At 40.5% G+C, this 27297-nt stretch overlaps 1 protein-coding gene across 1 annotated transcript in view; it reads right to left on the reverse strand.

Annotated features, from left to right (window-relative positions):
- Positions 1–27297, reverse strand: part of Stk39 (serine/threonine kinase 39) — a 331576-nt gene that overhangs the window by 208873 nt on the left and 95406 nt on the right. The window contains exons 9-12 of the mRNA XM_008849922.3: positions 26614–26669; positions 4600–4709; positions 4186–4287; positions 1675–1808 (exon numbers count right to left, since the gene is read on the reverse strand). Coding sequence (XP_008848144.1) covers positions 1675–1808; positions 4186–4287; positions 4600–4709; positions 26614–26669 — 402 coding nt within the window. The remainder of the gene's footprint in view (positions 1–1674; positions 1809–4185; positions 4288–4599; positions 4710–26613; positions 26670–27297) is intronic.

The following is a 27297-nucleotide window of genomic DNA, read 5'->3' on the forward strand; positions in this document are numbered from 1 at the left end:
AAGTATATAATAGGTGGATATAATATTTAAAAGAACTCAATCTCTCTCTCTCTCTCTCTCTCTCTCTCTCTCTCTCTCTCTCTCTCTCTCTCTCTCTCCCCCCTCTCTCATACTCACAGAGAGGAAGGGAATCAGGTATATGGACTCACACACTGAATAAAACCTGGAAAAGCCTTCACGTTTGTTAAGAAATAAAAAATGGACTGCTGAATATATTACGTGTAAATCTCAACTATTTTGATCAAATTACAAACCTTGCAAAGAAGCAGCCTATCATAAGTGCACTAAGGATTCTATCCCACAGCGCCATTTACAGGACCTCATGACATTACTCATCACAGCCACTAGGTAGATCGGAACTTTTCAAGAATCTCAAAGATGGTAAAGACCCAGAACTGCCTGGAAAGACAAGGCCATCTCTCAAGGCCTGTGGATCAAACTTGTCTTCTCTGTGATGTCAGATTTTCACTTGTGGAAATGACACAAAGAGAAGATAAGAAAATGCTGAAGAATAAAATTAAAATCTGTGCATGGTCATCTATGAAGCGAGTGAAAAAATAACCTCAATGAAACATCAAGTAACACTGGAGGGAACATAATCTCTATAAATCAAATGTAAGGACAACAAAAATCTTAAGCAGAAATAATCTATGGGTATTATTTGCTAGAGATAATTTCAAGATGTGCAATAGCAAATAATAGCAAATACAAAATACCACAAAACTGTGCTTAATCTAAAAAGCAAAGCCTAAGTCCAACAGTTAAACTATGTAAAGTAAAAAAGCTTAACAATTTACATAAATAATTCAAGACAAGAATGAAGCAATGGCTTCTCACAACAGGGTTCCATCCCTGAAAAAGAAACTTCCAGAAGAAAAGTTATCTTGATTTAAAATCTAATTATAAAATTGGAGCCTTTAGTGGTCTATAAGGGGTCTGTCAGAAAGACGCTGCACATAAATAAACACATCCCTAGAAGGAGTAAGGGGTCTGTGTGAATCCTAGCTTCACAATTTTCCTTTAAGTGATAAAGAACTCAGGGCTCCATTATTAGTGAAAGAGTCCCAGGATAGTTGAGTATCACAGAATTTAAGAAGGAAGTAACAAATTCAGAAAACAGAGGTACTTCAGTGGAGAGCAGTAGAGGAAACACTAAAGTTAACTTAAAGCCACTTATTTCTATTTACATGATTTATCTTTCTAGGCAAAAATTCCTTTAATCTTCTTTGCTGATATCCTTTTAAATAGCACAAACAACTTGTTCTGCAACTAAAAGGAAGCTCATGCAAAATTCAATAGCTTCGCCTGGTTCAGACTGGAGCTAGCTGGATGTTCAAATTCTGAGAGGTCAACTCAACCTACACAGTACAGAACATGGGCTCAGCTTCTGGTGGCAGCACTGCCAGTTTCTTCTGGTTTCTCTTTTTAACACTCAGGGTGAATCTTACTAACCAAAGTCTTCCTCCACCTCCCCCTTGTCCTGCACTGACATCTCTCCACCCTGGACCCAAGCTGTCTTCCACTAACAGGATGACATCCTGGGGACTGGAGCAGGGTTCTCTTGGGACTAGAAGTGCCTTCCCTTTATCCTCATGTGTCCTTTTCCCTATCCACAAACAAAGCTTTGTCAGGACTCAAACCAGGTCATTCATTCCTCCACTGAGTTTGACATACCTTTTGGAAGGATCTTTCTGAAGACACAGTGAAAGTAACTTTCTAAAAGACTTGCCGTATTTTTTCATCATTTCTTTATCTTCTACTCCAGTTTCTAAAGTGGGTGGATCATTTTGCAAAGTCAACATTAGCACCTGCAATCAAAACAAAGGTGAAGTCAGAGTCCTAGTTTAATAAGAGTGACAATGGAATTTTTTTATAAAAGCTTCAAAGACCTTCCTTTATTAGGTATAAATGTGCTTTTTAAAAAAATTTATTATTTTTATTTTATGTGTATGCATGTAATTGCCTGCATGTAGGTAAGTGCACTCCTGTCATGAAATGCCTGCCAAGGTCAGAAGAGGCTGTTGGATCCCTTAGGACCAAAAAGTTATAGACAGCTGTTAGCTGCCATGTGGGTGCTGGGATTTGAACCCAAATCTTCTGCAAGAACAATCAGTGTTCGAAACTGCTGAGCCATCTCTCCAGCCCCATAAATGTGCTTTTTGTAGACTGAAAATCTCTACTTCCTTTTGCAAATCTACTCACATACTCTTTCACCTTTTTGTATGCCCACTGACAGAACTTTGGAAATTTGCTCTGTGTGTTAAGAATGATCTCTCAAAGCAGTGGGGACAGAAATTTCTGGGAACTGGCTCTCACAGGGCCTCAAGGAGCACGTAGGTCCAGCACAGGCTGGTTATGGAAAAAGAGTGGGAACTGAGAGAAAGGGATATTCATGTGCGCCGGCCATTCATAAGTTATGGAACCAGCTGTACTCTGGACATATTACCAGCTCTAAAAATAAACCATAGCATCCCAGGAGGTAACATGATTTCCTTTTAAAGTGAAACAAATGAGAAAACTGCTTTAAAGAAGGAGGGGAGGAGTAAGATACTGAAAGATAGCCGAGCTAGTTATGAGTTACAAACAGATATCATATCTAAAGCCTATGCTACAGGCACAGGGACAAGACAAAATATGATTTCAAATCAAAAGGGGGAAAAATCCACTTTTTGACCCTAACATCAAAATCATTTGCTGTGAGAATGAGAGAATGAGGAAACTATCGACCTGCAAAACAAACAAACCTCCTTAATGCATAAAGCAGCCTTGATTTATGCAAGTTCTGTACATTCAAGATTCTTTTCAAACATTTTCAGAAATGTGAACAGATGAAGGATGAAAGCAACAGCTGATTTCTGTGGACAACAGCCAAAGGGACTTCGGGTGACTGAAAACTCCAGGGAAACGTCCTGGTGGCTCCAGGCCGGGTCCCAGGCCGGGTCAGCAAGTGCTTCATTTGATTCAGGTGAGAAAAACAAAAGTGGAGGCAGAGAAAATAACAAACAAGGAAAACTGGGTGGACACAAAGTCCTCAGAGTCCCTTTAGTTTTTCCCAAATGTTCCTGGGAAGCTTCAACTTTAAATTTTCTGCTAAAAAAAAAATCATAGAAAGAGGTATGCATATGCATACATGTATGCATGTTATTAAAATCTTAACTACATTAAAATATATAGAGAAATAGAAAACAATATATGGGGTTGGGGTAGCTCAGTTGTAGTATGTGCTTACCACAAGTGAGGCCCTGGGCTTAATCAATACAGAACTAAAATACAAATTAAAACAATTAACTCCATTACAGTATTAACATATCATTTCTGGTTGTGAGATTGTGGGTAATCTTTTTCTTATTATTATTTGTATTTCCATTTTTTTCTACAAGAAGTATTTTTTAAAGGGCAAGGGTTAGAAAAGTACTTGGGGATCAAACTCAAACCCTCACACTTCCTAAATGCATGCTCCACAACTAAGTTCTACCACCTTCCCCACTTTTTTTATTGCTATAATTATTTTATGTTTCCATCATCAGGTTTTAATTTTTAATTCCTTGAATTTTCCAGTAATCTGAACTTGAAACATGAAACAATCATAGACCACGGTCTATATAAAATATCTTCATATTTTTCACTGAACTATTTGAGCCTCAAAACAAAATCCAATTCAGGGAATTAAAACTGATGGTACCATCTCAGAAGTAGGCCAGATAGAATTAACAAAAACCTGAAAATAGTACCAAAGTATAGGCTGCTTAAAAACACTGTGACTCACTCACATCAGATGAGCCACAACATCACACTCTGAGAGCAGGGTGAAAATGGTATAGACTATTTAAAACAAAAATGCCTGAGTAGACGGGAAACCCATCTGCAAAGACAGTAATCTATTCTTAGATTTTCTTCAGAGGCCTGAGATTGTCCAGCTCTCTAAACAGTCAGTTGTCAGAGCTCTGACTCCCCATCGGCCAAGTTGCTCAACCCTAAGCTAAGGACATAGTCAAGTTGCAAAACTGTGAACTGCACTACTTTTGTAGGTCTGTGCATGACAAAATGAGATGGCATTCAATTTGGCTGCATTCCTCCATCAACTCTCACAAGTTTAAGAAAAAAATGAACATGTTCAAGAGAACTGGAGAGCCGATGCTACCCGATCACATTTCCAACTCAACATGTTATTCCAGTGGTAATTACTTTCATTGGAGGGTATTTGTGGTAAGGCGCTGCTCCAGTTGCTAATTCAATGGCAGTTATTCCAAAACTCCACATATCAGCCTTGAAGTCATAGCCTCTCACCTAAGAAAGAAGAAAAGAAAAAGAAGAAAATCAAGACTGATGCAGCAGGCATGTCATACAGCATTCAGTACATTATTTTGTCAGAAATCAGAGCTGTTTGTATAGATAACTTTCACTATAGTTTGCTAAAGGCTAGCAATCAGGACTTCAATCTACATTATATGATGCACTCCACTTCAATGATTGATGTGAATGAAATGTTAACAACTATCAAATAATAGAAGGGTGTTATGTAAGATTATTTAGACATTCTCTTTAGTGCACCAATGAAACGTACTACTGTATGACATCACACATGTATTTGTTTTTTACCTGTTCCATGACTTCAGGGGCCATCCAACATGGGGTGCCAACAAATGTTTTTCTGACTTTATTCCTTGTAACATCACCCCCTGTTGCTAAGAATGCACTTACCCCAAAATCTGAAAAGAAAAAAAAAATTAACCTTATTTTATGTTGCATACAAATTCTGGTTTTAAACCAATATCTTCCCATGTAGGGTGTTAATGAATTGCAGCAAACAATGTTCATGGAGCTTTCTCAGACACAAGACAGGGTTGTCCTCCCATCTTCCATCTGTCATGCCCCACACTACCAAAAACACCATTGGTGACAAGCAAGCTCGCCATACTATATAGTGTTTTCTACTAAATAGGTACCAAATGTCACAATTATTCATGAAGATTATAATAATACCAATGAAAACACAAACATTTCTGAAAATCCCTGAATATAAAATGCTTTGGCTTTTAGCCAAGATTCTATTGTTTTAATGACTAAAAGAATGCCACTGCAAAATGCAAAAGTAGTAGGTAGTATAGCTCCTTTTTTATTTATTTAGTCATGATTTTCTAGCCCATTTAATTCTGTTATCAATGCTCAAAAGTTAATTTTTAAAATTTATTTTTATTTTTAACTATGTGTTCATGTATGTGTCTGGGTTGGGCATGTGTTCACAAAAGCAAGAGGTGTTGGATTTCCCCAGGAGTTGGGGGTTACAGATGGTTGTTAATGCCTGGTATGGTCACTGGGAACCAATCCTCTGAAAGAGCATTTTGTGCTCTTAACTACTGAACCATCTCTGCACCCCTCAAAAGGTTAATTTTTTTAAACAACAACAACAACAAAAGAATCCATTCTACATTCCCATGTCCTGAACTAAACAATATTCACTAATACTTTAGCCAAAATCATAATGGCAAACACAAACCCAGGTACAGAAAAGGGTTGCTTCCAGGATAATTTTCACAAATATAGGTAGAATAGATGGAATGGCTTGTGGAATTAAAATAACATTTCATTTCATTTATTTGTGTGTGTGTGTGTGTGTGTGTGTGTGTGTGTGTACGTAGGGAGGCACATGAATGCCACAGTGCACTTGGGGAGGTCAGAGAACAATGTTCAGAAGTCAGTTCTCCCCTTCCACCTTGTTGAGCAAGGTCTCTCACCATGCTGAGTACTCCAGGATAGTTGGCCCACAAGTCTGCAGGTGATTCTCTTGTCTCTGCCTCCCACCACACAGTGGTAGTTCTGGGATTACAGATATGTGACACCAAATCAGGAATCAAGCTATTGTTCATGGGTTCTGAGATGCAAACTCAGGTCTTCAGGCTTGCATGGCAAGGACTTTTACTCACTAAGCCATCTTTCTAGACAAAAAATCATGCTCTTCTTAACATTCATCATATATTAGAAGTTTGTTCTGTGAGATTAATTGGATATACTGTATATGCATATAAGCATATATGCAAAAATAATCTCTGTATATGACCGTAGTAAACACCTCTTGCTTATTAAGTAATGCAGCTCTGCTTATACTTTTGCATAAAGATTAAAAGTAGTCAATAAATTAAAGAACTAACTACTCAGTACTAGCACACTTATTGGTAAAAGCCAAGCCAAGCCACGGACCCCTGGATAGTGAACTAGCAGATAAGTAATAAAGAGGGCAGTCAAAGGAGGCAAGAGAGATGGCTCAGTGGTTAAGACACTGGTGAGAGGACCCTGGTTCAGTTCCCAGCACCCACATGGCAGTTAACAATCATCTGTAAGTCTAGTACCAGGGACCCAACGCCCTCTTATGGCCTTTTCAGTCACTGCATGACATGGGTGCACTTAAATATACATAGGCAAAACACTCATACATTAAAATAATAATATATCAAAAAAAATTTTTAAGGGTAGCCAAGGCAAGAAGTGGTAGTGCACACCTTTAATCCCAGCACTCGGGAGAGAAGGCAGAGCCAGGCAGATCTCTGTGAGTTTGAGGCTAGCCTGGTCTACATATCAAGTTCCAGGCCAGTCAGGGCTACACTCTGACACACACACACACACACACACACACACACACACACACACACACCCCACACACACAAAAGAGGAGTAGCTAGCACCTCAAAATGATGCAGAATACTATGCAGTATGATTCCTTAAACTGCTCTGATACCATTCTCCTGTGCTGGTTCTCCAGGATGACTACCAGGATGACAGCAAGGATGAAGAAAAACCTTAAATTAAAACCCATACCCAAGCTGGGCATGGTGGCACACGCCTTTAATCCCAGCACTCAGGAGGCAGAGGCAGGCAGATGTCATGAATTCCAGGCCAGTCTGATCTGCATAGTGAGTTCCAGGCCAGCTGGGGCTACAGGGAGACCGTGTCTCAAAAAGACCGAAAAAAAAAAAAAAAAAAAAAAAAAAGCATATGTACATTTGCTTTAGCGCTCTAATACTGTTATGTACCTATATGACTTGATAATGTTGTAACTACTTCTATAAATGGAAATATGTTGGCTTTGTTTACATTTAAATATATTAAACTCCCAATAGGACTTTAGTTGCAAGTAAAGAAATGAAAATTGAAAAACAGAGTCTTTGTTCTAACTTCTACTTGGATATTAATATTGAACAAAAGTTATATTTTGAAAACTTCTAAACAATTTGCATTTATGGGTCCAACTTTAGAATTCTTTGAATTATTATACTACAATCAGAAAAACTAAGGCCTGTGGGAAAAAAACCCAATTGAGTATCTTGTGGGTGGGAGACCAAGTAATTCATCTTCTCACAGAAGATTTAAGTAAAGTGTATCATTTGTAAGCATCTACTACCCATGACTAAAGAAGATGAATATAATTTTGCAAGGCTTTTAAAATATTAATTTCACTGAGCTAGTGACACATGCCTTTAATCCCAACACCTGGGAGGCAGAAGTAGGCCAATCTCTGTGAGTTAAAGGCCAGCCTAGTCTACATAGTGAGTTCCAAGTCAGCCAGGGCTACATAGTAGGACCCTGTCTCAAAGAAAAAAATTAATTTAATTTCAATTATATTCCCCCAAATGAAGTTCAATAAGGAATTGGAACTGTACTTTCTATTTTTATTAAAATGATGTTATAACCTGACAATATTAAATAAACAGATATTATCTAAGACTAATGATATGAGTAAAAACTGTTTTGAGGAAAAATTAGGTTCTTTTCTAACTGCAGCTGAAGCAAGTAAAGTTCCTCAAAGACAGGATCAAGCTAAAAAAATTATATGCATTATTTTTTCAATTCCTTAAAATAATATCTGCTTACATTAGACATTGTAAAGGCTAGAAAGCCAGCTGAGAAAGATGTGCAGCAGCAGCTCAGTGCTGACAATGCCCCTTCAATGTATCTTCCGTGAGTCATATATTTATTCAGAGTCTCCACTTAGAATATCCACTTTAAAGTCATAGACAGATGGCTAAATGTCTTTAAAACTCAGAACAAAACACCCAGAAGTAGAAAAACCTCAAGCCTAACATCCACTCAATCTTAACACTGAAGAATAAATACAGAAGTTTGCTCCTATGTATGGCCAATGTGTACACAGAAAGATTTATATGTACTGAGGAACAGAACATTTGACCAAAGTACATCATGTGCTTATACAAACAGGGAAATCAGTATATTCTGTTAAGACCGCATACATGTGACAGTGAGAACAAGGTGTCAGGATAGTAAAGTATAAGCCAAACTTTCCTAGGACCACCTGCACAGAGCTGAAGGGATTGGGGCCAGACATATTTGGGTTTGAACCATATACATTTCTCTGGCAACAAACAGTCAAATGCTACCCATGAAGTTAGCCAGCCCATCTTCCTGCCTACAGGAATTAATTGCAGGATATGGGTAAAAGCTACCGTAATGAAAAAAGCCAGAAAGAATGCTATCATCTTCGTAAGTAAAGGCAACCTCTTGAATCTATCTGCTTCTTTCCTTCCCCACAGCCAAGGCCTCAGCTTCAGACACCATTTCTTCTTGCCAAGATGCCTATAGGAGCCTCCTGAGTCTCCATTTCCTGCTCTCCCTATTCCAGGCTCCAGCAAGCATGCCTCTCTATGTCACAGATCTGAGGTCTCCTTAAAGTCTATAAAGCATGTCCCCTTAGGATGAAGTCAAGCTCCTTTAGCCTAACACATAAACCTGAATCCCTCCCCTCACTGCTCCCAGATTCAACCAGGGCCTCCTCCCCCACCAAGCTGCTTTTAGACTCATCTCCACAGCTCCTGCCTCTCGGTGCTACCTCTGCGCTTGCTGCTTGTCCATGTACACTGTTCACTCTGCTGTGGACAAAAACAGCAAAGGGCACTCTGGGGGATCCTTAGGGAAAAAGGTACCCTGGGCACCTTGACTCTTGGCAATTCCTTTGGTATTCATCATGTTTGCTAGCTTGTCATGTATTGCTGAGTAACTTTGCTCATTGTCCTATTTGGATGTGTGACTGGGAAGCCCTGAGGAGGATCTGCAGCACTGCTGATACCCGATTTTGAGAACATCACATACTAACAGGCAGGAGGTAGGCATCACAGAAGACAGACCTAACGTCAGACTGCTCCTCAGCTCTGTGACTCTTGATCTTTTGGACCTCTGTTTCTTACCTGTTTTCTCACTTAGGCCTATTTTTCTGTTGCTTTCATTTTATAAGACTCTCCTACTTCTTTTTTGCCATATATAAATATTCCATACAATTACTGTTAAGCAAATCAACAAGTTATTGTTTTTACCTTCTAAGAAATAAGACAAGTGGGCCATGGGGGTCATCATCAGCATTCTTCAGTAGCAGAAATGAAATATGAGAAAGATCTGCATCCTGACTTTAGGAGTATTGTCATCCCAGGAGGGTAAGATATGAAATAACGAACCACAGCACAACGTGTACAATCAAACGTGTGTTATCTGTGTAGAGAAGCAGATGAGCTATAACTGTCACTATAGACAATATCCAAAGTGAACCACCATGGGCCTGGCCTTGAAAATGAGGTGAGGAGTTGGACAGGCAAGCCTAACAGGAAACGAGCTCCAGACAAAGACACAGCTTGAGCAAAGCACAATTCCTGAGCCAAGAAGCAAAACTGTCTGACAGCTGCGAAGGTCAAAAACTCAAATATCTACAGGGGCTGGCAGGAATACAAAGGAGGGTGGAGGTCCTGAGAACCACAGACTCTGTGATTAAGGACACTTGATACTCAGCCTCAGTCTCCGTGCTGGGAGTGCTGGGCACCATGGGGAGCCCTGGCGCCCACTCTCAGCAGCTCCCTCCCAGTTCTCAAACAGGCTTCTGCCACTCAGCTAGAGAACAAAATGGCCAGGGAGGAAACACAGACCCAGCACTATCCATCTCCCAGCTTTCCCAGAAAGGACACACACCAGCATCTTTATAGAAAAGCTCCTCTTTTTTTTTTTTTTTTTTTTTGTTGGCAACAAATCCACTTTGAAAAAATAAAAATAAAAAAGAAGCAACTGGAAAAGTAATTTTTCCTGCGTAATTTAGTCTACAAAACAATTCTGCCCAATTGTGTTGTTACAATGTCTAAAATTTGCCTAAGTATTTCAACATATACAGTGTGATATTCTGCTTGTAATACCTCAACCAAGGTAACCAGTTAGCCTAACCAAGAACTTGTTGGCAAAATCCACTTTGAAAAAATAAAAATAAAAAAGAAGCAACTGGAAAAGTAATTTTTCCTGCGTAATTTAGTCTACAAAACAATTCTGCCCAATTGTGTTGTTACAATGTCTAAAATTTGCCTAAGTATTTCAACATATACAGTGTGATATTCTGCTTGTAATACCTCAACCAAGGTAACCAGTTAGCCTAACCAAGAACACCCAGTCAGGATTCTGGCAGGGCTTGGTTCAGGATACAACAGGCAGCTGCTACCCGTATTTATTATCTGTATCAAAGCATAGATTAGGTATGAGCCAGGTGAAATGGCAGGGAAGTTTTATCAAGGAAATAGTGACTTGTCAAGTAGCATGATGTATACTGGAAACCAGCTCTGACTAGTGAAAATGAAGGGTTTTCACAGCACAGAAAGTTGCTAAAACATTTACAGTATTTTCTTTACCTTGCTTGAAAATAATGAAAATAACCGAGTCTGGCCAAAACATAAACCTACAGACTGACTAGTGCCATGTGTGTTTGGTTTACTTATGCCAAAGATTAGGGCAGAAGAAAGCTGTATCTGGAATCTTGGTGTGTCTGCTGCAGGGAACTTCTCATTCTCCTACTACAAGGGAAGGGAGCAGGCATTTCCTTGAGCTTACAGAACAAATTGTGAGAACTATCTAGGGCTTTACTTGCTAATGAATGGGAAAATTAGTTTGAAAATTAATTTCCTTAAGAGTTAGGAGGGACTCCATGGGTGAGTCACCATTCCTGATCCACTGCAAATCCCCATAATAACTGCTACTCTGTACAAATGAACCTGTGCTGGGCCAGTGAAATGGTCCAGGAGATAGGGGTGCTTACCAATTAATCAATAAATAAAAATGTAATAAAATTATTTTAAAATGAAATAAAGAAAGGAACCTGTGTGTTGAAACAATGACACTGAGTCAATTCAACATTTGGTTAGAGAGCAACAGAATCAATGTTTGTTAGTGCAGAACTTCCTGAAGTATATTCACAGTATATAAGAGAAAGAGTGATCTCTTCAGTGTTCTGAAGTGGCTGGTGGGGGAGGAAGATGTCCCCATAGCTTTGGAGGAGGGAGGGAGGTCCTTGAGAGTTACTGGCTACCAGAAACCTCTTTTTACCAGGACCCATGATTTTATAAAGTCAGGGAGCTGGATAAGAAGGCTGAGGGGCCAACAGGGTCTGAGCATGAGGAACAGGAACTTGTACCAGAACCAATTAGCAACCAGGACAAAGGTAACCACCTGTAGAGGAGAAATGTTGAAAAATTCCATGTAAGGATTCCCAGGAAAGAAGGGCAAATGCAGAGCAGACCACAGCTGTAATCCAGCTGTACAATCAACAGGGCTAGTCCATGAAAAGAAACTCTGGAAATTCTTTAAAAAAAAATACAAGGATTTAGTGGCTATCAGAATTGAAACAAGGAAGGGATAAAAGAGTAAACAGCCAAAGAGCAGAGCAAGTGACAGAGGGTCTGCATAAAACCAGTCCTCCTAAAAGAGAGCTACTTCTTTTTGGGAAAGTTGAGTGTTTCTCTTCACAGAAAAGGAAATTCAAAATAGAATATAGTGGGGATTAATATCCTGCATCTCCTAAGCTCTTCCCTGAGTAAAAATCAAGTTGTGATTACTCAGAAAAACTAGTTTGAGGTTCTCTGGTTAATCCTGAATGTCATATTTATATCATCAAAAACAATCCCTTTGTAACTTAGTTTGATTCCGTTTTTTCCTTTTTCCTTTGCTGCTCCTCTCCACGCACCCCCCAACACCACGAGAGACTCTCAAGACTTCACTGTCAAAACTGAAATGTGCTTCTAAGCACCCAGCAACATTCTTAGTGCTGTCAGCATCTGGCCTCCCCAAGCCCCACAGCTTTCCTTAAACTAGGACACCCCCAACAAGCATAAAAAGAAGTACACTGTGACTTGAATTATGCGAACTGTATAATAATAGACATAAAACTCAAGTTAATGTTTTCTTAATTCTGTTAGGAACAGACTACAGAATGTCTTTCTTAACAATGTATCTCATGCTTTTCATGCTGTGTTTATGCTGGGGTATATGTCAGTGGTATATTGGGTTGTTTGTCAGTGGTAGGGCATCCTACTCCTGCTCAGAACCCAGTACGGAGCATGGCCGGGGCTTAGAGACCATGGCCTTGCAGAGTTGCATCTTAGACATAATCCTGGCTTTCCAGGGAGCCGAGACATGAAGAAATCTGTGAAAGAGTGACCTTTACATGAGTTGAACAACATGAATGAAAAGACCCATCATACTTGCAGTGACTTCTCCCCCATTTCTTGAAGAAACAGGGAAAGCACAGACCAGGGAGAGTTAGAAGCTCAGAAGAGTGCCTCTTCCAACTGCAACCCAGCCTACTTACTCCATGAAGATTAATTTTCCTAAAGTACAGTTCTGACCTTGGCATTTGGATCAAACTGTTCCTCCTAAGCTTGTCACTGGAGAATAACAAGGAAGCTACTCAGAGGCTGTAACTAAGCTTGTCTGTGGGAGTCACCAGGCTTCCTGTATCGCTTCTTCCCATTGCTGTGTTTACCCAACTGTCACACACCTCAGCCAAGTGCCATTAGCGTCTTTACAGAAAAAAATCATAATTTTTGTTTTACTTTTTTAATGAGTAATTACACCCGGTCTTTGTCCACTGGTTTATTTTTGGTTTTGAATTAAATCAGAGCAATTTTTTACTCTCCTGGATCCTTTCCATCAGTGAAATGCCATCAAGCCTCCAGGCCCTGAGAGCCAAGTCTAAGTGGAAACTAGGAGTCCAAAGCCTCCCTCCCTTCAGCTAGGAAACCTACAAGAAAAGAGGGAGCAGAGGTTGGGACAGCACTTCCTTGAAAGAGGCAGAGGGGACACTTTAAGTGTCCACGTGAACACCATACCTCTAGGCTCCCAAGGTCTGCTCAGCCAAACTCTACACCACCCAGAGCCAGGAGCAGAATATAAGGCTTAGGAGACCAAGCCAAGATGTGGCAAGATCTGGGACAGAAGCCACTTACACTTGCAGGGCTGGTTTCTTTCTAGAAATAATGGCCCTGTGCTTTGGAGCAGTTTTCCCTCTATTATTACAGTAGCTTTTCAGCATACCCACTAACAGGGGCCTAAGTGCCACAAGCAACTAACACACACACATAGTACATGTAGCCCTCCTTCAGAGGCAGACTATAGGATCTAATTTACTGCATTTCTTGTCAGAGCAGTTTCTCAAACTTTACTATCAGGATGTTAGCATGTAGAAAGTTCTCGACACCATTTATCCTTGTAGCACACACTGCTGGGTGACTGCACCACATCTGTACCCCTCCTGCTCTACTACAACCTTAACTGTTTGTCATCCTTCAATGGATGGATCTAAACTGATCTAAGCCAATCAGTGATAGGATGTTCTATACTAATGAATGGTCTCAGGGTCTGTTTTAGTCTTGGCCAGTAAGACCCTCGAGGGGTACAGTGCCTATACAAGAACAGAAATGTGAAAATGCCATGCAAGGAACAACAGCACCCCATGAAGACACGTGCACTCCACCACAGCACAGGAAGCAGGAAAGAGTCCATGACCTTTGTGATACACCTGCACCTCTGCAACAACTGTGAAACCGAGGCACCAAATTTCTTATTATGGGAGACATTCAAATGTTTTTGATGCTTAACCTTCCATCAGACAAGGACTACATGTCTTTGTATACAAAGACTTAACTCACAGTCTCCTGTCCTTTTCGAATCCAACCATATGCACTGACACACTTTCTGGCTGCCCAGAGTTAACCACTGCATCCGAGGCCAAAGGCACTGCAATCCCCAAAAGGATTCAGAAAAATCAGCAAGAAAACAGTCTAGTACACACTGCAATCTGGGATTCTAAAACAGCTCCAAAATTTGCATGGCTTTTAATGCCAGAGGCACAAATCAAAATGAATAAATGCACAATGTCTCAAGGGAGATGGGATACATACTATAAGAAAAGTCTAACTTTTTAGCTGCTAGTTGGGCAAAAATTCCAATGCCTTGACCAAAACAACACTTGTAGAAAATAGAAAAGAGAACTGTCTTCAAAACACTAGTCTTGACCTTTGCTACCCAGAATGCAGTCCATAGACCAAAATAAGCAGCATCACCTGGGAGCCTCCCAGAAACACAGACTCTCAGGTTCCAGTCCAAAACTCCTGGATCAGAATCTGCACTGTAGCAAGATGCTCAACTGATTCAGAGACCCTGAAGCTGCAGAAGCTTCCTAGCCAGTGGTAGGGCATGACTCTGGCTGCCTGGATGACCTCAGTGCATAGCCAACTCCTTAGCTTTCCTCTTTCACATCTTAGATGAAAAGAACCATTCACAAATAGACTGTACAGCCAAAAGTATTTATGTGCGCATAGCCACATATTTTGTGGCATGGTAAGTCCAAGGGTGATGCAAATATAATACATCACATATGGCAAAGAACTGCCTAACCCAGTGACTCTCGACAGTGTACAATGTGTACAGGAGACCAAATATATCCAAGCATGGGTCACTTCTCTACAGAGTACTCAAAATTTTATAGCATCTTTTTTAAGTATATAAAAATAATTTATAGTCACACACTTACTAGTTGTCCATCAGTAACCGCTGTTGAAAAGAGATGCCTCGGCACAGGGAGAGAAGCTGCAGTGCACATCACTCTCAGCACAGCGGTTTGAAGCCCTGTTCTTTGCTTTCTAACTCATGAACACTCTGATGAACTGAACATGATACTATTATCACTTAGCCTCAAACCCATTCTTCTTTTAAGGGAGTCAATAAGTACACTGGCAACTGATCTGTAATCAATAATCAAATATTTGCATACCACCTGCTATTTTACAGAGAGCCTGGTAGAGCAAGAGGACTAGAAAAAAGAAAAACCAGAATCTTCTAACAACCTCACTCACTACCCCCTTACCTCTGCCCCTCACCAGATTCCTGCCTTTCCTTCTGCTTATTCCTCTTGCAAGAAAATGGTACTCAATAGTCTTATCCAGCTTTACTGGCTGTGGTCCCATCCACAGGATGGTGTCTAAGGCATGTACAGCAAGAAAACATGATCTTGAGGAATTTCCTGAGCTGGGACCATGGAGAGTGACTTGCCAGCTGCTCTGGACAAATGTATGTTCCCAACCAATGAATGATAGAGGGGCAGTCCTGACCGTCTTTGAGACCTCTGAGAATGATGATTTTAACAGCCTTTTCTGACAGCAAAACAAGGAAAGAAATTACATAACATCTTTTGTATTCCCTAAAGGAAGATTTTTATATTTAAAAATATGAGGAAACAAGAGGCAAGCCTTTCCATACTTGGGGTAACATATGGGTAGATTATCAACATTGCCATCAATCAGGTTCCTTCAAATGTGACTAGAAGACTAGAATCTCAGGCCAGCTGTGCTGAAGATTCCAGGCAAGAACCAGTTTTCTCCAATCCAAAGATATACCAATGAGTGGTCCAACTTTCTACTGAATATGTTAATTATTGTCAACAAGGAAAACCAAGATTATCTCCAAGCCCCCCCAAAAAACCCATTATTCTCTGATTCCTCAGTAAATCAAAGGGTTATTTTAAAGAAGCTCTGGCAGCATTAGTCAAAGGACAGATACCAACTTTAATCCACCTTCTGTGTCCAAAATGATCCTCTGATTTGCATGCTTTTAAACAGGACTAAGAATGGCTTTAGTGACTGAAGTTCATGAGACCCACTCAAACATTCTGATGCAAGATAGAACCTTAGAGATCGTGTTGTCAACCCTCTATTTTACATCTTGAAGGAACTGAGCCCTAGGGCAGCTGAACTGTCGAAAGCATATTGTTTAAAAACCACTTGGAAGGTCGTGGTGGAAGCTCAATGGCAAGCACAGAAAGTGAAGTCTGGGATCTGAGAGCAGTCTTCTTGTGTGACCCACTGAATGACTGGACTTTGCACAGAAGTCCACAACAGGTCAGCAGTCCCAGGATTCTCCATCTGTGAAGACTACTCTGTTGTCAGAACTGCCGAGAGAGACCACTCAGTAAATATGCAAGTATTATTTCCCAAGTCAAAGTCATGCTTCCAAAGTCAGTGGGGACCCCAGCTGGTCATATCCACAAAGACAGGCACAGACAACTTAGATCAAATATTAATAAGTCTAAATTTCCTATGTAACATTTATATACTGGCAGGTGGTCCTTTTCATACAAATCTCTACTTAACTAGCTCTACTATCAGAAGCCTCAATGAAACCACAACAGCCCATCTGTATGCTTGAAAGAGACAGTCCCTATGGAAGATGATGAAAGTAATGCCAGTTGCTACAAGCATTCAAAGAAGCAACTGACATTAGTTGCAAAGTTTTCTGGAGGGATTAGTTGAGGACAACAAAATATTCAAAGAATCTGCAGAATTTCAAATCTGGAAAACCTTGTATTTAAAAATTACTAAGAACTATGAAAACCAGACATTAGACTCTATTGCTCAGCATTTTAAAATCTGTATTTGCTATATAGCCAAACATTCATGAATTCATTCAACAACCATTTATCAAGCTCTCACTCAGTACCCTTTCTATTGCAGTACTGGAATAGAAACCCCAGCCCTTTGGAGCTGATATTTAAGTGGCAGTGGGGAAACAGAGAGATTAGATGATAAGATAAATGATGAAACATGTTACATAGCTGTACTTCTCAGACTTTAGCATAGTGAAGCTGACACATCACTCTAGGCTTCTTATAATGGATGGCTGGCCCTGCCTCTGCTGTTTCTGACTCAGGAGCCTCTGGGTTTTCACCAAGCGCAGTTAGGCTGACATGGCTGGTCTAAGGGCACACAGAGAGGGCCACTGAGTGCAGTCAGGAACAGTAAAGCAGGAAAAGGAAGTTCAATGGACGTGGAAGCCTCAGTGAAGTCACATCTGAGCCGAGATCTGAAGGAGGTAAAGGACAGGGTATTTTGAACCAAAGAACAGTCAATGCAAAGATGCTGACACAAGGGCATGGCATGGCAAGGGGGTCCACTTGGCTGGCATGAAAAAAACAGAAAGGAAGAAGTATGAAGGGTGAGGTCCTGTAAGGTCCTGTGGGGTCACCTTAAAGATTTTTGACTTCCACCCTGAGACAGGGATGGACAGCAGGGTTTTCAGTAAAGGCATGGTACAATTCAATTTATAGCTTTCCAATAGACACCAAGGAGGAGACCACTAATGTGAAAGGGAAGGAAAGGAGAATCCCTCAAGACATCACCTCCATTCAGATGAAAGTAGACAATGCCTTCAACCAGGAGGACAGCAGTCAAGGTGGTGAATGAGGTCAGCAAGAGGACATGTTGACCTACTGAATAGGAGTCAGGGTAGGAAAGGAAGACAAGGGTCTCAGACACAATTTCTGCTTCTCAACAGAAGGGTGGGCCTGTCACTAAAGAAGCATCAAAGACAGAGGAACATATCGTTCTGGGGACATTAGGGTATAGAGTCCCTCTGCACTGAAGTTATATAATGTTTAAAGATGAAAAGAAACTCGAGAGGCTACAGATAACAGAAACCATGACTGGCACAGTACTTGGCTAAGGACACAGGATATGTTAGTGACAAGGGAGTGAGAGATCCTCTGTTACTGTGTCTTCAGGAGTACTATGATGTCAACAGTACTTTAACTTCCTAAAAATCTACAGCCAATGCATGATATATGCAGCTATTCATAAGATGTTATTGATTATTCACTCCTACTTAAAACACATATATACTTATCCCCAGAACAACTTATTAAGTATGGCTATAAGTTCCTCCTTCTTTCTATATTTATGAATTTTAGACATTAAATATTTAGAACTGGGGCTGGGGAGATGGTTCAGTGGGTAAAGTACTTGCTGAGCAAGCATGATCTGATGCAAGAATTTGCATCCTCAACACCCATGTGAAAAGCCAGGCTGTAACCCTAGCACTGGTGGGAGGTACAGAGACAGGTGGATCCTGGGAGCTCACTAGCAGCTAATCTAGCTAAAATGGTGAGCTCCTGGTTCAGTGAAAAACCCTGTCTCAAAAAACAAGGTGGAAAGTGATAAAGACACCCAACATTGACCTTTGGCCTCCACAAAGACCCATGTAGTTAAGCCCACCCACAGACACACATGCAAGTGCTTACGCACACACATACACACACACACATACACACTAAGGTGGGGAGAAATCAAAGCAGATAGCTAAAGTCAACCTCCAGCCTCCATGCAAGTGCATACACATGTACCTTTTTATACTCATAAGTACATACACCATGCATATGAACATATGTACACACAGAAAAATGTTTATAGTTAAATGTATCACACCTATTTCACTTGAACTGTAAGATTATAGTCATTGTGCCTGTCATTGTGCCAACTCAGAGGACTGTGTGAGAGATGCTGTAAATGTTTAAGTATTTGCCAACAAATCATTTAGACACTATGAACCCATACATCCAATGTTCCCCTTTTCACCAAGGAAGGAGCAGGCTATAACAAATGGGAAACAGGAAAATAAATGAAGAAATGATCTGGCAAAGGACTTAAATTATTCTTTCAGTCTAAAACTCTTGTTTTGCCTAGATCTATATGAAAGTTAATGATAAGGTCCTTAAAGGTCCTTAAAAGAGGGAAGGAAAGAAAGAATAGACGAGGGAAGGAGGGAAGGAGTGAGGGAGAGGGAAGGGGACTGGATCCCCTTGCCTCCCCTGATGCTCATCCCGTCCCCCTGCAGCTGAGCACAGGCACAGCTGAGGAAGGACTCAAGCTGAGGAACAGCACAGTGATTCTTCCCCACTGGTTTCACCCAGGAAGGCTTCCTTAAGTTGTTGTTCAAACAACTGCTAGTAGTTCCTAAGGGGTGAAGGGCTGCTTAAAATCTCCCCCAAGTGAATCTTGCTGATGGCATACAGATGGAATAGAAAACCAAGTTTCCAGAATCGATTGCATTCCTGGTTCACGCTAGAGGTTTCACCAAGTGTTACCATTTATCAAAATCCCCCAAATCAAAAAGTCTCATCAATTTACAGTCCTTATTTATTTAAGCCAAAAAGGAATTAGTATATGAGATATTCCTCATAATTAACTAAGCTACAATTTACACAACTATAAACTGTCCCTGAAACTCAAAACAAGTGCTGTGGTTGACTATAAAGCATGTTTTGCTCCCCAGAGATTTAACTTGCCTGTTTGGTTCTCTTTCCTAGGCACCAGGGTCCCTTATGTTCTCTGCTTCACTCTTCCTTAGGCATATTACTCACTTAATCAAAAACTACCTAAGGCAGAGCAAACCCAAAATCAGAGGTGAAAACTGTTCAGTAAGAAACTATCTCTGGCTAGGTGTCGTGGCACACACCTGCAATTCCAGCACTCAGGAAGCGGAAGAATTGAGTTCAAGGCCAGCAAGGACAAGTGAGAGCCTGCCTCTAAACAAAAGCAAAAATCTAAAAGTCTACTTTCAGCTTTAAAATTTTTCAAATGGATACATGCCTAAATGTTTTAAATATTCTCACCCCTTCCCCTAAGCTGATACATATGCTTACTTTGTTGAACTTTCAGCTATGCCTTAGATCTGAACCCTCTGCCATCAGCAGGCTTGTTGACTTGCATGGTCTGTCCACAAGGAACGACACCTAGCATGTCTCCAGTCAGATCATACTCACCAAAAGTTCCTGAACTCATTCTTGCCCCATGTCAGACACCATCTGGGGAAGTGGAGATAACAACTCAGTTTCTATCTCTGGGAAAAGATGGGGCCCAATATCCACATAGTGAGACAGGGATGCAGAGAACACTTTCAAGCTTCTTAAAAGTTTAACCTAGTGAAGGTGGGTAGTGAAGGATGGGAGAAGATTTCACAAGGAATGATGTCAGGATTGAGTTGTAGGAAAGACAGCATTAGAAAAGTTCAGTATGAATCTTGTGAATTAAAACCAAAGTAGACGTACTTGCAGAGGAAACAGGTATCAGAAAGGTCCCTCTTTTATGTTTTCTTGGGGGGCTTCATACCATCACAGGTTTTTAAACTTTATGCCAGGAAATGATATGGTCAGGTAGGCTTAATAGATTCTTCACTCTGGTGAGACTAGGAAATTCAATGGAGCAAAAGCAAAGCACCACGGTAGGAGGTAAAAATGCCATGCCTGAAGCCTTGCCCTTCAGTCACCTCCTTGTGATGTTGCAACATTCTGAATAAGTATAGTGGCTGGCCCCTTTTTCCATATAGAAATAGTACCAGTTAACTAATTCTAAATGAAATGTTTTAACTGTTCCCTAGCATTTTACCATTACACATGTGTACAAACTACATGACTAGTAGTCTGGAAAGAACACCAGATATCAAACAGGGTGTTCAGTATCAGAGCTCTATGCTGGTGCCAATAAATACTATGCCACCAACCTTTCCTGATTCAGGTGCCCCAGACCCTTTCAGGGCATGCCCGTACTCCTCAAAGGCCACTTCCACTACAGACCAAGAGCCCATTTTAAAGCAGCAGCCTCTCTTTCTACAACACAAGAAATACCTCATCATCCTCCAGCCATGGTCATCAAAGTGTACTTATCAGGGCCAAAGAAGACAGAAGGAACATAAAAGAAGCCAGCAGGTTTGGGAATAAAACTTCTGTCACCTTATATACCTTCTTATGGTTCCTTGACAATAATACTGACACAATGGAAGAAGTTTCCTTCCAAACTTTCCTGACATTTGTTTTGATTTTTGGTTTTTTGGTTTTTTTCTCATGAAGTTTTCAGTGTTGAAAACACAGACTGAAGTTGACCACAGATTCAAGGATGTAAGGTCATAATTTTCCTCCCGGAAAAGTCTACCCAAAATCATACCAGTATGCTTAACAGGTGAATGGAACATACTCAGATATGTTAAAATAGGTGTGAGGGTAGCTTTCCAATGTTCAAGCATGCTTAGCTCAGTACCAAATTTAATTTCTCTATATGAAACAATAGGAATGGAAATAAACACAAATATAAGCATAATCAGTATCCACTAACACTACTACAGCAAAACACTTTCCACCACTTAATTTAACTGCAGCAGAAATCTACTTCTCAATGTTCTGAGCCTGGGAAAATCTAACATCAAGACATCAACAGACCATCTGGTAAGGTCCTGCTCTCTGGTGGACCTATACCAGCTTCAAGATGTGTCTTCACACTGTGCAAGGGAAGGACACTGATCGCAATCATGAGCGCTTAGCTTTCATGACCTCACTCCTACCAAAAACCCCACTAGCACACTGGTAATTAGGTTCCAACATGTAAATTTAGGGGAGACAGAGATATCCGGATGACAGCGCACCTACTCCTAAATGACAAAACCACAAAATATGTGAGCATAACATCTATCATATATGATATAGTATTAAACAAGCAGACACTTCTTTAGAAATCACATTTTATGGCTGGGCACAATGGCACATGCCTATGATCCCAACGAGGCTGAGGCAGGAGAAATGCTGTGAGTTCTGGGCAAACCTGGGTTATATAATGAGTATCAGGTCAGCCACGGCTACATAGCAAGACCTTACCCCCTTTTAAAAAAAGACAACAAAAAAATAGTACTTTGACATCAAACTTTTATAGTACATCCTTTTTTTTTTTTTTTTTTTTTGTTTTTTTTTTTTGAGAAGTGTTTCCTTTTTCCCCCCCTTCCCTGGGTCATGACCATTATGTTTTTTAATTAATTGATTAATTTTTGGTCTTTTTGAGATAGAGTTTCCCTGTAGCCTCAGCTGACCTGGAACTCACTATGTAAACCAGGCTGGCCTTGAACTCACAGAGATCTGCCTGCTTCTGCCTCCCAAGTGCTGGGATTAAAAGTATGTGCCACCATGTCTGGCTCTACAGTACATTCCTAAACAAATTTGTAGCTGAGCACCCAACAGTGGCCTGTTCACTATTAAATTCTATTTTCTGCAAATATTCTCTCTCTCTCTCTCTCTCTCTCTCTCTCTCTTTCGCTCTCTCGCTCTCTCCCTCTCTCCCTCTTTCCCTCTCTCTCGATTCTATACAAAGAGATTTAGTTACTTGTCAGACAAGGTACTAAATTTTTCCTGATATGACAGAATATCAAATTAGAAAATAAGCACCATGCTATGGAAAGAGCTTGACTTTCAACAGCCATTTCCCTTTTTCTACCACATACTGTAGCAGCACCTATTACATTTGAGGCATCCTATCCACATTTATTTTGAGGGAGTTACACACAGGCTTTCCAAGCATAGCACAGAAGGAGGAAAGCATTTTCTTTAATCCTGAGTGGACACTCCATCATCTGGTTTTAACTTATGGCATCAAAGCTGACTTTTATCAATCTGAAGAGAGTGTAGTGTCGCAAGTAAGCTTAATTCTACACCAAATGCCAACTAACATGGCTGCTTCTCTTTCTCTTTAAATTTTACCTGCCACATTGTATATTTCAACTTGAAGGAACAAAGAAGACGACACCATACGGTATGTTCCCTGATCCAAAGTGGATTTACAGAGAGAGAGAAAAATCTAGTGAATGCTACTGCTATGCCACCTGAAACTGAGATCATTCAAGTCAAGATTTAGTGGGGTCTCCCTGGGACTCCCACCGATGGGACTGACCAGCTCTAGAAGCAGAGGACAGAATCAGAAGCTTGGCTTCACCAGTCATCCCACGTTTGACCTGGGTAAGCCACTGCCTCACTCTAAGTCTCCGTTCCTGGTCTATAACATGGGCCTAACAGTTCTTTCCTCCATGGGCTGTGGGAGGACCAAGTAAGTCCAGAACACGTTTGGTATCCAAGGGTGGGCCTGACACACAGGAAACACTCAGGACACATTAGTTACTGATCTTTCATGGATAGTCAATAGAAATGCTTACACTTTCCGTAGGTATTTGCACCATTGTAAACAAAATTAAATTATGTAAGCGTGGTCCTATACTCTTTAAGGTGAGGAGGGTTTCTCGCGATCTAGCCCAGGCATCTGATCTTCTATTCAACTAAAAATTCTGAAAAAGGGAATTTAATTACATGATTTTTGCATTAAAAATGTTATTCTTTCTATTATGCTAGCAGAAATAGCCTTTCTAAAAACAATGTACATGATAACACTCTCAAGGAATCCAATATACAATACATTTGAAGAAATAAAAGCTAAGCTTCCTTCCCTAATTTATTTCAAAATATGTGTCTTAAGGATGCAGGAAGGTACAAAGGGAAGGAGGCAGGACCAGTCTGGGTACGAGCAACGCACTGCTGTTCAAACAGAACAGGTGGTAGCAAGGAGAGCTTTGCTCCTGCTGTGGCTGTGTGCCTCTACTTTTGTCCCCCTTACTCATCTACCTTCCCTGTATTCCCCACCAAAGATGACAGTTAAGGACCCAAAGTCCAGATCTGAGACCCCCATGCCCTAAGTAACCAACTGCCTGACCAGAATGTCAGCCTGCTACATAATGGAAGCAGTAGCAGCAACCTGCACCAAGGAATCATGGCAAATGCTTTTTAAAGACAGTAACTTATAGTTCTATTTTAAAATCTGAAATTTAAAATTATGCACAAATGCAATGTTGTGCTCAGTTCAGAGAACAGGGAGAAAATTTATGATGAATTCTAAAAAGCTTCAGTTCCAAAGGTATAGAAGGTGTACTTATTTAAATGCCCATTTGACCACTCCAGACATCTGGGACATGGTACTTCCAGTTCATGAAGTTGCTACGCAAAAAACATAGCAGAAAAACAAGGAATGACTGTACCACAAAGTTCTCACACATACAGGCACATACAGTCAAAGCACAGCCCTTTATGCACCCACCGAGCTAATCTCACAATCACCCTGCTTTGAAGCTTTCTGCAGGTGTCCTCCTGAACCCAGCAGCCTCCCAGAGCAACCCCATTCAACACCACTCCTGGTAAGGAAAGATCCCTAAGGTCTGAGACAGAAAGACAAGCACAGGAAACCTCACCTCAGAGGATCCCATCAGAGAAAAAGGAAAGGACAAGGTGTTCCAGACACCCAGGAAAGAGCTCAGATCATTAATCTGACAAGAATAATGAGATGGGGTGACTGGCAGGCTACCAAGTGGGAGGATAAGGCAGGTATTGACCTGCCTTTGCATTTGAAAGGTGATTCACTGCTATTTTGACCCTCTTAGTGAAAAAGGACCATTTCATCACCAAACAAAGAATATTAGTTGTGCTTCCTTATTGACCTAAAGCAAGAATAATGGCGAGTTTTCTTCCAAATTCTATGATTTACTAGCTTACCTCTTTGTAATCCATAAAGTCCCTTAAAGCTGAACCTTTGGCAAAACAAATTAGAGGCACATCTCCAGGCACTACAAGTGTGACCCTACTGACCACAGTAATGATAGCAACTCCTGTAACCAGAGTAGCAGCAGCAGCAGTGGAACAGCAGCTCTCTGTAGGAAGCTGGAGTGTGCCTACTGTGTGCCCTCATTCTCAAAGGATGTATTTTTATTCTCTTTAGCGGAACTGAGTCTTACAAAGGTTTGGTGAGATGATTTACGTCACAGAGTTACTGAGTGATGGTCTGGGAATTTAACCAAGACAGCAGAAACCAAAGCCTGCACTCAGGAGACCTGGCAGCCAGATAGTTCCAGAGTTTTGCCACATTTTTTTCATCTTTCACTTCTTTGGTTGAAGTATTTTTTTCAAACTCCCCCTAGCCTTTGAGATAAGAAACACTTCACTTGCTAAGGGATGACAAAATATGCATATGTAAGGCACTAACTTAATGGCAGATGACTTAAGGACAAAGTTCCATATAAATATTGAGAGCCACCAAAAACTGTTATAGTCAAAAATGGAATATACCTCTAGATGGGGACACTGCCTCCTCCCTTAAGAGTTAATTCAGCTGGGTAGTCCATGACCTGGTCAAGCAATCACCCTAGGAAGGCAGGGCCACCTGTAGGAAGGAAGGCCACACCAAAGAGAAAGGCGGAATAATTACGCCCTAAATCACACAGTGGATGTAAATCAAGATTTTGAAGTTCTTGGACTTAACTGAAACACAGGACTCCCAGACTTTTAAATCAACCTACGGTACGTAGCCAAGTTAACCTCCTTCAAGATAATTATTTCCTTTATTAGTACTTCAAGGAAAAATGAGCTTGATTTGAAAAGATTTCCCGATTTTTATTTGCATTTCTAAAATTTGTCATGTATCCTAAAAAAAAAAGAAATCATAAGTCGCCCTTGAGTATGTAAATACTGAGGCCAAGGTTAGAATCCTACTTATTCCACTGAGGGCCCACAGGGAAAGAATCAAACAGAGAATCAGAAATGCCCCACAGCTCGAGTTCTTTTGCTGAAGAGGAAGCTCAATAGTAAAGCACTTGCCCAGCATTCTCAAGGCCTTGCATTTGACCCAGAACCTCCAAGAAATAAAATAAATAAAAGAGAATAAAAATAAATAAAATAAAGATTAGGCTTGTGCTGGAGTTTGTTTTCCACTCAACTCTTCTATTTCTAATAACTAGATCTTCAGATTTATATGGAAACAGACCTTTGCCTGGAACAAAGGGCTATGATCAAATTTGGTCTAATAATAACCAAAGTCGTAAACTATGCTAGGAGACAGGATATTTCCTACAACCCAAAATGAAGTCAGTGTGGTTGATTCATCAATGTGAGGCAAATTTCTACATTCTTAGTAACAGAAACCAGATGAGTGTTTTCACCAAGAGTGGTGCTAGCAATGGCTGCTAATAACATTTAATACCTGGAAGCTCGAAAGCTGAACGCTCGGTAATGGACAGTAATACAGGAAAGGACTGCCAAGCAAACAAACCCAGAGCATTCCCACACAGAGATGCTGATAGCTGAAAGGACACCTGGAATAGCCCCGCAAGGACCTGGAGTAACAAGGCTATAGCTCCCTTCCAGCCAAGACTTTCAGGTTACTCTGGTATCTCAAAGTAACAAAACGACAGGTGCCAAGTATGGGACATGTTTGGCTGATGTAGTCACTCAACAGTCATTCAGAAAAAAAATATGTACAATGTTTTAGATTTTCAAACTCATCAAAAAAGTTTTCAAAACCACTCTTCTTGTAGGTATATAAGTATCTTTATTCAATCTGAAACGTGGAAAATATTCAGTTAGAAAATAATACAATTAAAAGTCTTATCACTCTTATCAAAAAAATTCTGTAGTAAAAGAGCACTACTTATTTGAAGAACTAGAAATGATCCATCCAGGCTTCAGCCCCAAGCATACTGTAAATGCATGTGCAGTAGGACAAAGCTGCCCATACACGTTCTTAAAAGAGCTTATATGTGCTTAATCAATTTCCTGGGAACTGTCCTCCATTCCCAGAAATTCTAACAGTCCTGTGAACTAGGAAATATTTTCATTTTTAATAGCTTTACCTGCTATTTGTACCGAACCATCCTCACCCAGAAGAATATTACCAGCTTTCAAATCCCTGTTAGGAAAAAAGAAGTATAAATTATAAAGTGTAGACATTATATTACATTCACTCAGGAAGACTGTAAAGATTCATGTTTTTGTGTGTGTATCCACATGTATATGCACCCTGTATGTGTAGATACCCTGGCACAGCAGAAGAGGGCATTGGGTCCCTTAGAGCTGGAGTTACAGGCAGTAAGCCGCCCAACGTGGGTGTGCGGAACTGAACTCGGGTTCTCTGGAGAACCAGCAAACACTCTTAACCACTGTGCCATCTTGCAGCACCTCAGGAATATTTTTAAAATACAACACAGAAGTCAACTGCTTCACATAGTCATAGTATAAATATTAAACTCACATCACAGATTTTTAAGTAAGTGTACAGTTTACACTTTGCTCCTGAGGCACAGTTAGGATTTTAATAACAAATGTCTTATGTGAAGCCATTATCTGTATTTAATTAAATCACTACTGAGTAGCCTACTTTATATTTCAGAGTTAGAAATTACCCTTAAACTCAAAAGACAGCTATTTTTATGAAGAACTAAAGCCTCTCTAAGTAGAATTATTCTACTGAAATTTGCCTGTGGTGCTATTTCAAATAGTCCCATGACCCTCTTAAAATGAATCTGATCAGTCACTAC

This window comes from Nannospalax galili, unplaced genomic scaffold (genome assembly GCF_000622305.1).
Source record: "Nannospalax galili isolate Female #2095 unplaced genomic scaffold, S.galili_v1.0 scaffold165, whole genome shotgun sequence".
Taxonomy (NCBI): domain Eukaryota; kingdom Metazoa; phylum Chordata; class Mammalia; order Rodentia; family Spalacidae; genus Nannospalax; species Nannospalax galili.